The following is a 14,842-nucleotide window of genomic DNA, read 5'->3' as shown; positions in this document are numbered from 1 at the left end:
TCAATAATAACTCTACCATACACTTTACCAGGTATACTCAACAGACTTATCCCCCTATAATTTTTGCTTCAATGTTAACACTTGATCTACACATCCCCTACCCACTCTAAAACCTCCTTGCTCATCTGCAATTCTACATTCTGTCTTACCTCTAATTCTTTCAATAATAACCCTACTGTACACTTTTCCTGGTATACTCAGTAAACTTATTCCTCTATAATTTTTACAATCTCTTTTGTCCCCCTTCCCTTTTTAAAAAGTTACATATAAACAATAATAGGGAAGCAGCAAGATGAGATCAAAGTGGAAAAAACAAAAGAAGTTGAGGCACTTAATTCTAGGACTTCACATAATGGTACATTGATTCTTTAATGAAATAAACAGTCCATACTTACTTAGCATGTAGGGCATAAAAGAGTCTAAGTCCATCAGCCATACCACACATTTCTATGAGGTCTGAGCGAGACAGTCTAAGGATATCAGTACCCGAGAAATTCGAAAACATGCTGGTGTACTTGTTAAAGCGATTGGCCATCAACCAAGCTGTGGTCTGTGTTGTACTGCTTCCAGTGTTGAGAGGAGCACCATAGTACTGATGATGAATAAAATACAAATATTTTAATTATAAGCAATTCCAATATATTATTTTTTATAATTTAGATTATATGATATTTCATTGGCAATTCCAATATAAGAGCATTCACTAAATATTAAATAAATACTTTGAGAAGTCATAATCTAAACTCCCCAAAGAATACAAATTTAACAGCTCTTACGTTATAAATTACTGTACACTGTTTATAATGTAAATACAAATACACTATGCCTATAGTACACTGGCTGCAGGTTTGTCAATGCTTAACAATGAAGATAATTTTTCTGAAAAATTGAGTGAGATTACTGAGAATAAGTAAAGAAGATGACCCTAGCCAGTGAAAATAAATAAAGCAATGAAGTATGTTTATGAAAGAGTATATGAATGTGTAAGAAGCCTACACTAAGATATATTTAGAAGCTATGTCATACATACATGGACACGTTTATTTATACACACTCATCTGAGTTTTCTTTGATTTTATCTTAATAGTTCTTGGTCTTATTACTTTTCCTTTTATATCCATGGGGAAGTGGAATAAGAATCTTTCCTCCGTAAGCCATGCGTGTTGTAAAAGTCAACTAAAATGCCGGGAACAATGGGCTAGTAACCCCTTTTCCTGTAAAGATTACTAAAAAGAATAAGAAGAAGAAAATTGTCAAAGTGGGAAGTCTGAATGTGCGTGGATGTTGTGCAAATGATAAGAAAGAGACGATTGTGGATGTTATGAATGAGAAGAAACTGGATGTCCTGGCTTTAAGTGAAACAAAGCTGAAGGGGGTGGGAGAGTTTCAATGGAGAGGAATAAATGGGATTAGGTCAGGGGTTTCAAATAGAGTTAGAGCTAAAGAAGGAGTAGCAATAATGTTGAAGGATAAGCTATGGCAGGAAAAGAGGGACTACAAATGTATAAATTCAAGGATTATGTGGAGTAAAATAAAGATTGGATGTGAAAAGTGGGTTATAGTAAGCGTGTATGCACCTGGAGAAGAGAGAAGTGTAGAGGAGAGAGAGAGATTCTAGGAAATGTTGAGTGAATGCGTGGGGAGTTTTGAATCAAGTGTGAGAGTAATGGTGGTTGGGGATTTCAATGCTAAAGTGGGTAAAAATGTTATGGAGGGAGTAGTAGGTAATTTTGGGGTGCCAGGGGTAAATGTAAATGGGGAGCCTTTAATTGAGCTATGTGTAGAAAGAAATTTGGTAATAAGTAATACATATTTTATGAAAAAGAGGATAAATAAATATACAAGGTATGATGTAGCACGTAATGAAAGTAGTTTGTTAGATTATGTATTGGTGGATAAAAGGTTGATGGGTAGGCTCCAGGATGTACATGTTTATAGAGGGGCAACTGATATATCGGATCATTATTTAGTTGTAGCTACAGTTAGAGTAAGAGGTAGATGGGAAAAGAGGAAGGTGGCAACAACAAGTAAGAGGGAGGTGAAAGTGTATAAACTAAGGGAGGAGGAAGTTCGGGCGAGATATAAGCGACTATTGGCAGAAAGGTGGGCTAGTGCAAAGATGAGTAGTGGGGGGGTTGAAGAGGGTTGGAATAGTTTTAAAAATGCAGTATTAGAATGTGGGGCAGAAGTTTGTGGTTATAGGAGGGTGGGGGCAGGAGGAAAGAGGAGTGATTGGTGGAATGATGAAGTAAAGGGTGTGATAAAAGAGAAAAAGGTAGCTTACGAGAGGTTTTTACAAAGCAGAAGTGTTATAAGAAGAGCAGAGTATATGGAGAGTAAAAGAAAGGTGAAGAGAGTGGTGAGAGAGTGCAAAAGGAGAGCAGATGAAAGAGTGGGAGAGGCACTGTCAAGAAATTTTAATGAAAATAAGAAAAAATTTTGGAGTGAGTTAAACAAGTTAAGAAAGACTAGGGAAAGTATGGATTTGTCAGTTAAAAACAGAGTAGGGGAGTTAGTAGATGGGGAGAGGGAGGTATTAGGTAGATGGCGAGAATATTTTGAGGAACTTTTAAATGTTAAGGAAAAAAGGGAGGCGGTAATTTCATGCACTGGCCAGGGAGGTATACCATCTTTTAGGAGTGAAGAAGAGCAGACTGTAAGTGTGGTGGAGGTACGTGAGGCATTACGTAGAATGAAAGGGGGTAAAGCAGCTGGAACTGATGGGATCATGACAGAAATGTTAAAAGCAGGGGGGGATATAGTGTTGGAGTGGTTGGTACTTTTGTTTAATAAATGTATGAAAGAGGGGAAGGTACCTAGGGATTGGCGGAGAGCATGTATAGTCCCTTTATATAAAGGGAAAGGGGACAAAAGAGATTGTAAAAATTATAGAGGAATAAGTTTACTGAGTATACCAGGAAAAGTATACGGTAGGGTTATAATTGAAAGAATTAGAGGTAAGACAGAATGTAGAATTGCGGACGAACAAGGAGGTTTCAGAGTGGGTAGGGGATGTGTAGATCAAGTGTTTACATTGAAGCATATATGTGAACAGTATTTAGATAAAGGTAGGGAAGTTTTTATTGCATTTATGGATTTAGAAAAGGCATATGATAGAGTGGATAGAGGAGCAATGTGGCAGATGTTGCAAGTATATGGAATAGGTGGTAAGTTACTAAATGCTGTAAAGAGCTTTTATGAGGATAGTGAGGCTCAGGTTAGGGTGTGTAGAAAAGAGGGAGAATACTTCCCGGTAAAAGTAGGTCTTAGACAGGGATGTGTAATGTCACCATGGTTGTTTAATATATTTATAGATGGGGTTGTAAAAGAAGTAAATGCTAGGGTGTTCGGGAGAGGGGTGGGATTAAATTATGGGGAATCAAATTCAAAATGGGAATTGACACAGTTACTTTTTGCTGATGATACTGTGCTTATGGGAGATTCTAAAGAAAAATTGCAAAGGTTAGTGGATGAGTTTGAGAATGTGTGTAAAGGTAGAAAGTTGAAAGTGAACATAGAAAAGAGTAAGGTGATGAGGGTATCAAATGATTTAGATAAAGAAAAATTGGATATCAAATTGGGGAGGAGGAGTATGGAAGAAGTGAATGTTTTCAGATACTTGGGAGTTGACGTGTCGGCGGATGGATTTATGAAGGATGAGGTTAATCATAGAATTGATGAGGGAAAAAAGGTGAGTGGTGCGTTGAGGTATATGTGGAGTCAAAAAACGTTATCTATGGAGGCAAAGAAGGGAATGTATGAAAGTATAGTAGTACCAACACTCTTATATGGATGTGAAGCTTGGGTGGTAAATGCAGCAGCGAGGAGACGGTTGGAGGCAGTGGAGATGTCCTGTCTAAGGGCAATGTGTGGTGTAAATATTATGCAGAAAATTCGGAGTGTGGAAATTAGGAGAAGGTGTGGAGTTAATAAAAGCATTAGTCAGAGGGCAGAAGAGGGGTTGTTGAGGTGGTTTGGTCATTTAGAGAGAATGGATCAAAGTAGAATGACATGGAAAGCATATAAATCTATAGGGGAAGGAAAGAGGGGTAGGGGTCGTCCTCGAAAGGGTTGGAAAGAGGGGGTAAAGGAGGTTTTGTGGGTGAGGGGCTTGGACTTCCAGCAAGCGTGCATGAGCGTGTTAGATAGGAGTGAATGGAGACGAATGATACTTGGGACCTGACGATCTGTTGGAGTGTGAGCAGGGTAATATTTAGTGAAGGGATTCAGGGAAACCGGTTATTTTCATATAGTCGGACTTGAGTCCTGGAAATGGGAAGTACAATGCCTGCACTTTAAAGGAGGGGTTTGGGATATTGGCAGTTTGGAGGGATATGTTGTGTATCTCTATACGTATATGCTTCTAAACTGTTATATTCTGAGCACCTCTGCAAAAGCAGTGATAATGTGTGAGTGTGGTGAAAGTGTTGAATGATGATGAAAGTATTTTCTTTTTGGGGATTTTCTTTCTTTTTTTTGGGTCACCCTGCTTCGGTGGGAGACGACCGACTTGTTGAAAAAAAAAAAAAAAAAAAGTCATGTTAAAATGTGTGTAAGGTTTAAATAAAATTATAAGTTATTGAATGAAGTCTGTAGCCTGTGCCAAGTCTATACTCCGTATCCAGTCTTCTTGCCCCTCCCTCCCCTTTTTTTTTACACAGGGTTTGACAAGGTTAAGGATCCCTAGCTTTATTGACAAGCTATTTACAGGTTAAGGATTCCTAACTTTATTGGCAAGCTAAGAGCTGTTACCTACATCAGCTCATTTGAAAGCATTTTTATTGTTATGAGATATACAAGTAGGGAACAGGATGAAGTTGGAGCCATCTGTGGGCCAGCATTTTCATGTGATCCAATGACTTTATCTCATTGACATCATTATGCTGTACGAATGTGTTCCATACTCGAGTCATCCTGGGTATATATGATCTCAGATGGAGTGAAGTTCTGGAGAAGGGTACAGCCAGAGTGAAATTGCTGCTTTCTGCCCGTCTTGTGGCATAAAAGCTTGTTTCACGCTGTCCTCGAAGTGGATCCAAGTGTGGTACTTTGACAATACTGGCCTTGTACATAACAGTAAGGCCACCCACATCCCTCCTATGTTGAAGGCTCTGCTGAAATGACAGATCTATCCAGGATGGGTCCAGGCAAGAGATGAGACGTCTTGCTCTGTTCTCTACTCTGTCAAGCAGTCACAGGTGAGAGGGGGGGCAGGCAAACCAAGAAAGTGCACCATACTCAAGGTGCGAGCATACTTGTGCCTTGTACAGAATCTTGCAACCCCTACTGTCAAGCAGATGCAAGATACGGTGAAGTGCTGTAAGCTTCCTGGCTGCCTTGTTTGTAAGATTTACAACATGGTTCTTCATGGTTAGTTTGGAGTCAAATTTCACCCCAAGGATATCAACTTCTTCTCCAGGTGCCAACACCCTCCCATTCATCCTTACTACTGCACCAGCATTACCATCATGGTGCCTAGAGACGATCATCATTTGCGTTTTCTCAGGTGCAAATGTTACTTGCCATCTATTTCCCCAAGCTGATATAGCTCTCAGCTGGTGATTGATGTAGCTTAGAGCAGCTGGCATTTCTTCTCTTGGATAATATAATGTCAGTGTACAGTCGTCTGCATATGCATGTGATTCTGGGATGAGATGAAGAAGGTCGCTGAAGTAGACATTCCATAACAATGGTCCCAGTACGCTTCCTTGTGGAACACTTGCCCCAATAGGATGTCTTGCTGATTCCGTTCCACTGAGAGCTACACTTAGAAATCTACCATGAAGGTAATCACTGAGGAGACATAACGTAGAGCCTGCAATTCCCAGTGCTTGAAGTTTTGCTAAGAGGCCCTGGTGCCACACCCGGTCAAAAGCACCAGCAATGTCCAGTGCTACCACACAGCTGACTTTGGATTCATCCAGTGACTGGTGCCACTTAGTGGAGAGGTTAACAACAGATCAGCAGCAGGGTAACCTTTCCTGAAGCCATATTGACGATCACAAAATAGTGAGTGGTAGTCAAAAAACTCTGTCATTTGTCTTGAGATTATTGTCTCAAGGATCTTACCAGTGATTCACAGGAGTGGCACTGGTCTGTAGTTGCTGATTTCTGCTCTGCTCTTCTTTTTGTGAACAGGGACTACATTTGCCTATTTCCATAGAGAGGGCCATTTACACTGTACTAGGCAGTGCTGAAAGATGCGAGTTAGAGGTGCTGCTAGCTGGTCTGCACATCATCTCAGCAATCTTGGGCTCAACTTGTCTGGGCCCACAGCCTTTTCTTGGTCAAGCGATTTAAGAAGGAAATGCACCTCCTCCTGCCTTACTGTCACCACTGACAGTTTTGACACAGTTCTTGCAGCTAGCCAAGGAGGGTCCCTTGCTGGATCAGGAACTTGCATTTTGGTAGCAAAGTGTTCAGCAAAGAGGTCCGCCTTCTCTTGACTACTAGTAGAGGTGGTCTCATCCTGTCGATTTAGAGGTGGAATGAGTTCATCAGGCAGATAACCTTGTCTGTCCTTAACCAGGGACCACCAGGTTTTGGAGCCTACCCTACCTGATGCTAGCTTTCTTTTAGTGTCCACCTCCCATTTAGCAATGGCCCACTTTTGAACGTCACCCATATGCCTACAGGCTTGCCTGTGCAAGTTCCTGTTATAGGTGGTAGGATGTCTCTTATACCTTCGCCATGCTTTGTACTTAGCAGTAGCAGTCTCTCTACAACAAAAGCCAAACCAAGGCTGATCTGTAGGCTTTGTCACATATTGCCAGTGAGGAATGTGTTCTTGTTGTAGATTAAGGATGTGTCCAGTGAAGGCTTTCACTTGGTTGTCAACATCCGCTTGGAGAAGAGCATTCCAATCGGTGGTGGCGAGCTCAGAGCAAAGGGCTGGCCAATTATCTCTTTCCTATAACCAGGTTGTGCGTGTGGACTCCTCACCTCGTTCTGTTGGGATCTTAAGTGTCGTAAAAACAGCCTTGTGGTCAGACGATCCAACGTAGCTGAGGGGTTGACAAGTGACTATGCCTTCTGCCAGATCACTCACTACTGGGTCAAGGGAGGAGCCAGAGATGTGAGTAGGGAAATCAACAAAGTTTCTCATGTCAAATACTGCAAGAAGGTCATCAAAGTCCCTCTGTATAAGGTGTTGGTTGAGGTCACCAACAATTATGATATGTTGACAGTTGTGTTGTAGCAGAAGGAAGTTAATATTTTCCATTAGGAAGTTGATGGGGTCTGCATGCTGCCACTGAGGTCTGTACATTGCACATGCTAGTACAGAGGTATTAGTGTTTATGCATAGCTTGAAGAACATCATTTCAAGATGTGTAGGGGTGGCAACATCAATGTGCTGGGCATGAACACTTTTAGAGAAGCACACAGCAACACCTCCTTGCCCTTGCCTGTCTCTTCTCATCCATGAGGTGTAGCCAGCAATTCTTGCAAAATTTTCTGGAGTCCTGTCATCCAAAATTTTTTCAACAACAGCTATCATGTCGGGACGTCAAGTGTTCACAAAACTATGTGTGAGCTCTCCAACATTAGTAATGAAACCTCTAATGTTGGCCGACAGGATGCTGATAGACTGGCTCCTCATGATGTGGTCAGCTTGAGGTGGTGGGTGTGTAGGGCATGTAAGGTGCCTGCCCTTGAGAGAGGTAGGGTACTGAGGCAGCTGCAGGGATGTAGGTCTATGGTCTTGTATAAGGCACAATACCACCTGCTGTGCTGGGATAAGAGTAGCTGAGTGGGTGACATGTGAGAGTGTTCACCAATTCAGAGATCCTGCTGGTTTGTTCTGAGAACAGGTCTCTAAACAGGTGGTCCTGTCTGTCAAGTTCCTTTTTCTTCCGACACTGGTCCTCCTGATGTCTTTTCTTGTAGTAGTAGTAATTGCACCTGGTATCTCGCAGGCAGTTGTTGGCGGTGTGCCCCTTCCGGTGACAGCAAGAGCACAGCCTAGGTGCCTGGGAGGGTGGACTATGATTTGTTGCATCTCCTTTGACTGTTTTGGCTGTATATATACGTCTTACGAGCCAGTGTTTCGAACGTATATATACTCAATAATTGTAGCAGCTTCAAATCAAGCAGGAGAAAGCTGGTAGGCTCACGTGTGAGAGAATGGATCTGTGTGGTCAGTGTGCACTGTATAAAAAAATCCTGCAGCATGCAGTGCATAATGAGAAAAAAAAAAAACTGACCGTGTTTTTGGATTAAAATGCTGACTTTGAGGTGTATTTTCATATAGTATTTATGGTTGTATTCTCGTTTTCTTGCTCTCATTTGATAGAATGGAAAACATATTACAGAAATAGAGATGATTGTGATTAGCTTCACTGAAAACGACCTTGAAATTGAGCTCAAATTAGCGTAAATGTTCAATTTTTACCAGTGTTCAAGAGTAAGCAAACCACACCACACGTCCAATACACGTCAACTGGGGAGTCTAATATTCTTTCACTAGTGCACTGACATTATTTATACCATTTTTACAATAATGCAGCAGTCTGCATAACAGTAAATCTTCTATTTTTTGTGTGAATAAAAAATCAAAATAGAAAGCAAGAGTAATATAAAGGGGGCCTGGAGATGTTACTAACGAACAGAGGATATGTTATTTTAGTGTGAAGACTGTGTGCATTGTTTATTCTGGACCCCATTTTGAAATTGGCATCTTTTTTAATTTGCATAAAATTGACCAAATTGCCAATTTCTGACCACTTTATGGGGTAGTTGAAATCGGTAAATGGGCAATTTCTTGTACTCATTTGATAGAAAAATGGAGTTCTAAAGAAATAGCTATGAGTTTGGTCGACTGGATCAATGGAATTGGCCAAAAATAGGGCTCAAAGTTGGCAAAATCGCCGATGCATATATATCGCTGAGATCGCTAAATTCGCAGGAGCACAATTCTGTAAGTTGTCGATCAAATTTCATACTTTTGGTGTCATTACTATCGGGAAAAGATTCTTTATCATTTCATAAAATTTTTTTTATTTTTCCCAAAAATTTTGTGACATAGAATGACAATTCATAAATGGGCTTGTGACAGTCAAAGAGTTAATCTTGTTTATCTTACACTTGCTGGGAGCTAAATTCAAGTACCCACTTATCTAATCACTCTTGCAGTCTGTTCAGATCTATTTAGAACTTTTCCATAACCTCCTCTGTTTTTATTCTCATTAGTTTTACATCAGCAGATAATAGGGATACATTGGAATCAATCCTAGCTGGAGTGTCATTCACATAAACCAGAAACAGCACTAGTCCTAATACTGATCCCTACAGAACCCTGCTAGTTATACTCCCCATTCTGATGTCTCTTCTCTGACGACCATTTTTTTTTTTTTTTTTTTGCTTAGGTATTTTTTGATGCATCATAGTATGTTTCCTGTTTTTCCTGCCTGCACCTCAAATTTTTCCTGTCTCCTGTGGGATACAGTATCAAATGTCTTCATACAGTCTAAGAAAATGCAATCCACGTGTTGGTTCTCCACTGTTGACTTACAGTCAACAAGAGGTGACTAAAATGCCTGGAGCAAGGAGCTAGTAACCCCTTCTCCTGTATAAATTACTTAAAAAAAAAAAACACTAATAATCCTTTTGTATCTCACAGGGACAAAACCTAATAATATTAAGTTGAAATCTTATACATGTATATGATATGATAACTACTGTTATTGAAAATCTATTCACTATAGCTATTGCATTAGTAAAGTATTATTATGGATAGTCAGAGAGACTTGTGTTATACTCAGTTCTAAAATCTCAAGGCAATGCAGTGCAACATACCAAACTATGTATTTGACTACTATTATGTTGTGATATTAACTAGAATGACAGACATACAGTATAACAAGCTATAAAATATAAGGTCACAAAACTACAATAAGGAAGCACAAAAACATTGAGCAATACAAACTATCACACAATTCTATCTGTACATCATCAAACAACACAAAACACCATCATATGATCCCAACTGTACATCACTGAACGATACACAATACCACATGATCCCAACTGTACATCATCAAACCATACAAATCTCATGATCCAACTCGTACATCATTGAACAATACAAAATACCACGTGGTCCCAACAGTAAACTGAACAATCCAAAACACCCCATGATCCCAACCATACATTATCAAACCAAATATTGCATAATTATCTAATTAAATTTACAGGGACTAAGTAGCTCTAGTTCTCTGTCTCTTCTCTGATTTTTGACCAACTGGCATAGTAACAGCCCCAACTGTATTAGACCACATCTACGCAATTCTGATCAAGTACAGTTAAAAAATATTATACAGTGGACCCTGGTTTTCCTAAGGCTCGAAAGTCGCAATTTTCGGAAATCATAATGTTTCTTTCATCAAAACAATGGCTCGCAACTCATCGTTTGACTCGCAAATAGTCGTTCGTCTGGGACACGTAAGCATGGCCCCGAGCCGCCTAACACTCCATTCTCAACCAGTGTGCCATTGTTTACCAGTGAGTGAGGATGATCTCACGAGTTCATACGATACATTTCATAATATTCCATTTGTTTTAGTGCATGCAACTGCTAAATAAGTCACCATGGCTCCAAAGAAAGCTTCTAGTGCCAGCCCTTTGGTAAAGAATGTGAGAAACATATAATTTAAGAAAAAGTTTGTAGAAAAATACGAAAATGGTGGTGGTAGAGTGGTAGCAGTTGTGATAGTGGTAGAGGGTGGTAGCAGTTGTGATAGTGGTAGAGGGTGGCAGTGATGGTGGTAGAGGGTGGTAGTGATGGTGGTAGAGGGTGGTAGTGATGGTGGTAGAAGGTGGTAGAGGATGGTAGTGATGGTGGTAGAGGATGGTAGTGATGGTGGTAGAGGATGGTAGTGATGGTGGTAGTGCTAGTGAAAGTGGTAGAGGGTGGTAGTGGTTGTGATGGTGGTAGAGGATGGTTGTGGTTGTGATGGTGGTAGAGGGTGCCTTCTTCAGTGATTCAGTGATTCTACTAACTCCTCCAATGTTGTTGGAGTTATATAGGGCTACAGAAAACACTGCCACCTCAGGTGCTGCTTCACCACCATTATGGATGGCTTAAGCTCACAGTGGCCCTTATACACCCAACAACAAAAACAAAACACCTCTTGTGACATTCATAATGACTTATTTTATTCATTCTAGAGTATATTCCATGTTTCTATGTTATTAATATTGTTCGTTATGTCATATTAGTTGAATTGTGATAGATAAATAAGCTGCAGAATTGTTATTAGTGTCATTCTCCAACAATAAACTCACCTCCCCTCCCTCTGCCATACACCAACAAGAGTCTTCAATAATGGTAAGTGTGATGTTAAATGTTCATTTATACATTTTATTAGTACTTTACATTTATTTGGCATTCTTTTCTGCAAGTAAATCTATATTTAAGCTAGGGAAGTGGCTAGGGAAGTGACCCTTGAAGTGACCTAGAGTCCTTATGGAGGGGGATTTCCCTTCCAAACAATAGCCTCTATTCTCTCCCCTCCTCCCTGTCTTCCATTCATCAACAACCACCTTCAATAAAGGTAATTGTCATGTTGCATGTTCATTCTTTTGTGTATGTAAATCTATCTTTAAGGAAAAAAAAAAAAAATTGATACTTTTGGGTGTCTGGAACAAATTAATTGGATTTACATTATGTCTTAAGGGGGAAAATGGATTCGCAAATTGTCAATTTCGATAACAGTCACACTCTCTGGAACGGATTAATTACGAAAAACGAGGGTCCATTATTTCAAAACTTGAGCTAAGCCAATATGGTCAAACACTGAAACTTGTTAACAATAAAAACCATGACCCACCATAAAATGAAAATGTATATATAAAATTTTAAGAAATTTCTCTGAGAAGTTGAAGATACTGATCAAAAGAATATAATTCACGGGAAAGTACAGTGAACCCTCAACCAACAGCTTTAATCCGTTCCAGAAAGCTAGCCTTTAGTCGAATTAGCCGTTAGTCGAAATAATTTTCCCCATAAGAAATAATGGAAATCCAATTAATCCATTTCAGACAGCCAAAAGTATTAACAAAAAATACTTTATTAAAGAAAATTCGGAGTGTGGAAATTAGGAGGTGTGGAGTTAATAAAAGTATTAACCCTTAACCCTTTGAGGGTTTCAGCCGTACTAGTATGGCTTATGACCCAGGGTTTTTGACGTACTAGTACGCCTAAATTCTAGCGCCCTCAAATCTAGTGGGAGAAAGCTGTAGGCATACATATGAAAGAATAGGTCTATGTGGTCAGTGTGTGAAGTATAAAAAAAAAATCCTGCAGCACACAGTGCATAATGAGAAAAAAAAAAACTTTGACCGTTTTTTGGGAATAAAACAGCGAAGTTGCACTGTATTTTCGTATGGTATTTATTGTTGTATTCTAGTTTTCTTGGTCTCATTTTATAGAATGGAAGAAATATTACAGAAATTGAGATGATTTTGACTGGTTTTACAATGAAAAGACCTTGAAATTGAGCTCAAAGTAGCAGAAATGTTCGATTTTTACCAAAGTTCAGAAGTAAACAAATCATGCCAAGCGTCCAATACACGTCAACTGGTGAGTCTAATATTCTTTCACAAGTGCGCTGATATTATTTATACCATTTCTACACTAATGCAGCAGTCTGCATAACAGTAAATCTTCTATTTTTTGTAAGAATAAAAATTGAAAGTGGAAAGCCAAAGAAATATAAGAGGGGCCTGGGGATGTGACTAACGAACAGAGGAAATGTTATTTTAGTGCCAGGAATGTCTTTCTTGTTTATTCTGGACCCTATTTGGAAATTGGCATCTTTTGAAATTTGTGTGAAATTGGCAAAATTGCTAAATTCTGACCACTGTATTGGATAGTTGAAATTGATAAATGGGTGGTTTCTTGCACTCATTCAATAGAAAAAATGGAGCTCTAGAGAAATAGTTATGATTTTTGTGGACTAGTACACTGGAATTGGCCGAAAATAGGGCTCAAAGTGGGCAAAATCGCCGATGCGTAAACATCGTCGAGACCGCTAACTTCGCGAGAGCATAATTCCGTAAGTTTTCCATCAAATTTCATACTTTTGGTGTCATTATGATTGGGAAAAGATTCTCTATCTTTTCATAAGAAAAAAAATAATTTTTTTTTTTAAATTTGGCCGACCCTCAGAACAAGTCTCGGAGAGGGCCTGTCGACCCTCAAAGGGTTAAACTGTTCAAACAGATCTACATTCACATACGTAGCGCTCCAAAAGTAGATCTATGGTTTTTTTTTACATATTTTCAAATATAAAAAAAAAAATGTAGATCAAAGCTTTTTTACACGTTTTCAAATGTAAAAAAACAGGTCTACATTTTTTGCATACTTTCAAATGTTGAAAAAACATAGATCTACGTTTGGACAGTTTAATCAGAGGGCTAAAGAGGGGTTGTTGAGGTGGTTTGGTCATTTAGAAAGAATGGATCAAAGTAGAATGACATGGAGAGCGTATAAATCAGTAGGGGAAGGAAGGCAGGGTAGGGGTCATCCTCGAAAAAGTTGGAGGGAGGGGGTAAAGGAGGTTTTGTGGCCGAGGGGCTTGGACTTCCAGCAAGCATGCATGAGCATGTTAGATAGGAGTGAATGGAGACGAATGGTATTTGGGACCTGACGAGCTGTTGGAGTGTGAGCAGGGTAATATTCAGTGAAGGGATTCAGGGAAACAGGTTATTTGTACATAGAGAGACTTGAGTCCCGGAAATAGGAAGCACAATGCCTGCACTTTAAAGGAGGGGTTTGGGAGATTGGCAGTTTGGAAAGATATGTTGTGTATCTTTATTACGTATATGCTTCTAAACTGTTGTATTCTGAGCACCTCTGCAAAAACAGTGATTATGTGTGAGTGAGGTGAATGTGTTGAATGATGACAAAAGTATTTTCTTTTTGGGGATTTTCTTTCTTTGTGGGTCACCCTGCCTCGGTGGGAGAAGAATGAGGAAGAGCAGGATGCGAGTGTGGGGGAGGTGCATGAGGCATTACGTAGAATGAAAAGGGGTAAAGCAGCTGGAACTGATGGGATCATGACAGAAATGTTAAAAGCAGGGGGGACATAGTGTTGGAGTGGTTGGTATTTTTGTTTAATAAATAAATTTAATAAATGTTATTTTCATATAGTCGGACTTGAGTCCTGGAAATGGGAAGTACAATGCCTGCACTTTAAAGGAGGGGTTTGGGATATTGGCAGTTTGGAGGGATATGTTGTGTATCTCTATACGTATATGCTTCTAAGCTGTTGTATTCTGAGCACCTCTGCAAAAGCAGTGATAATGTGTGAGTGTGGTGAAAGTGTTGAATGATGATGAAAGTATTTTCTTTTTGGGTATTTTCTTTCTTTTTTTTTCGGGTCACCCTGCCTCGGTGGGAGACGGCCGACTTGTTGGAAAAAAAAAAAAAAAAAAAAAAAAAATGTATGAAAGAGGGGAAGGCACCTAGGGATTGGCAGAGAGCGTGTATAATCCCTTTATATAAAGGGAAGGGGTATTTGTGACCTGACGAGCTGTTGGAGTGTGAGCAGGGTAATATTTAGTGAAGGTATTCAGGGAAACCGGTTATTTTATATAACCGGACTTGAGTCCTGGAAATGTGAAATACAATGCCTGCACTCTAAAGGAGGAGTTTGGGATATTGGCAGTTTGAAGGGATATATTACGTATATATTTCTAAACTGTTGTATTCTGGGCACCTCTGCAAAAACAGTGATTATGTGTGAGTGAGGTGAAAGTGTTGAATGATGTTGAAAGTTTTTTTTTCGGCGGGCATTTTTTTTTTTGGGGGGGGGGGTCACCCTGCCTCGGTGGGAGACAG

General features: G+C 39.7%; 1 protein-coding gene across 4 annotated transcripts in view; it reads right to left on the bottom strand.

The window, feature by feature from the left end:
- Positions 1-391: 391 nt before the first annotated feature.
- Positions 392-14,842, bottom strand: part of LOC128690876 (transcription factor CP2) — a 95,474-nt gene continuing 81,023 nt past the window's right edge. For all 4 annotated transcript variants that reach the window (XM_070083582.1, XM_070083514.1, XM_070083630.1 and 1 more), the window contains one exon: positions 392-592. In XM_070083582.1, the coding sequence (XP_069939683.1) occupies positions 392-592 (201 nt within the window). The remainder of the gene's footprint in view (positions 593-14,842) is intronic.

Source organism: Cherax quadricarinatus, chromosome 1, assembly GCF_038502225.1.
Source record: "Cherax quadricarinatus isolate ZL_2023a chromosome 1, ASM3850222v1, whole genome shotgun sequence".
NCBI lineage: Eukaryota > Metazoa > Arthropoda > Malacostraca > Decapoda > Parastacidae > Cherax > Cherax quadricarinatus.
Note: the sequence above shows the minus strand (reverse complement) of the source record. Positions and strands in the feature narration are given on the sequence as shown.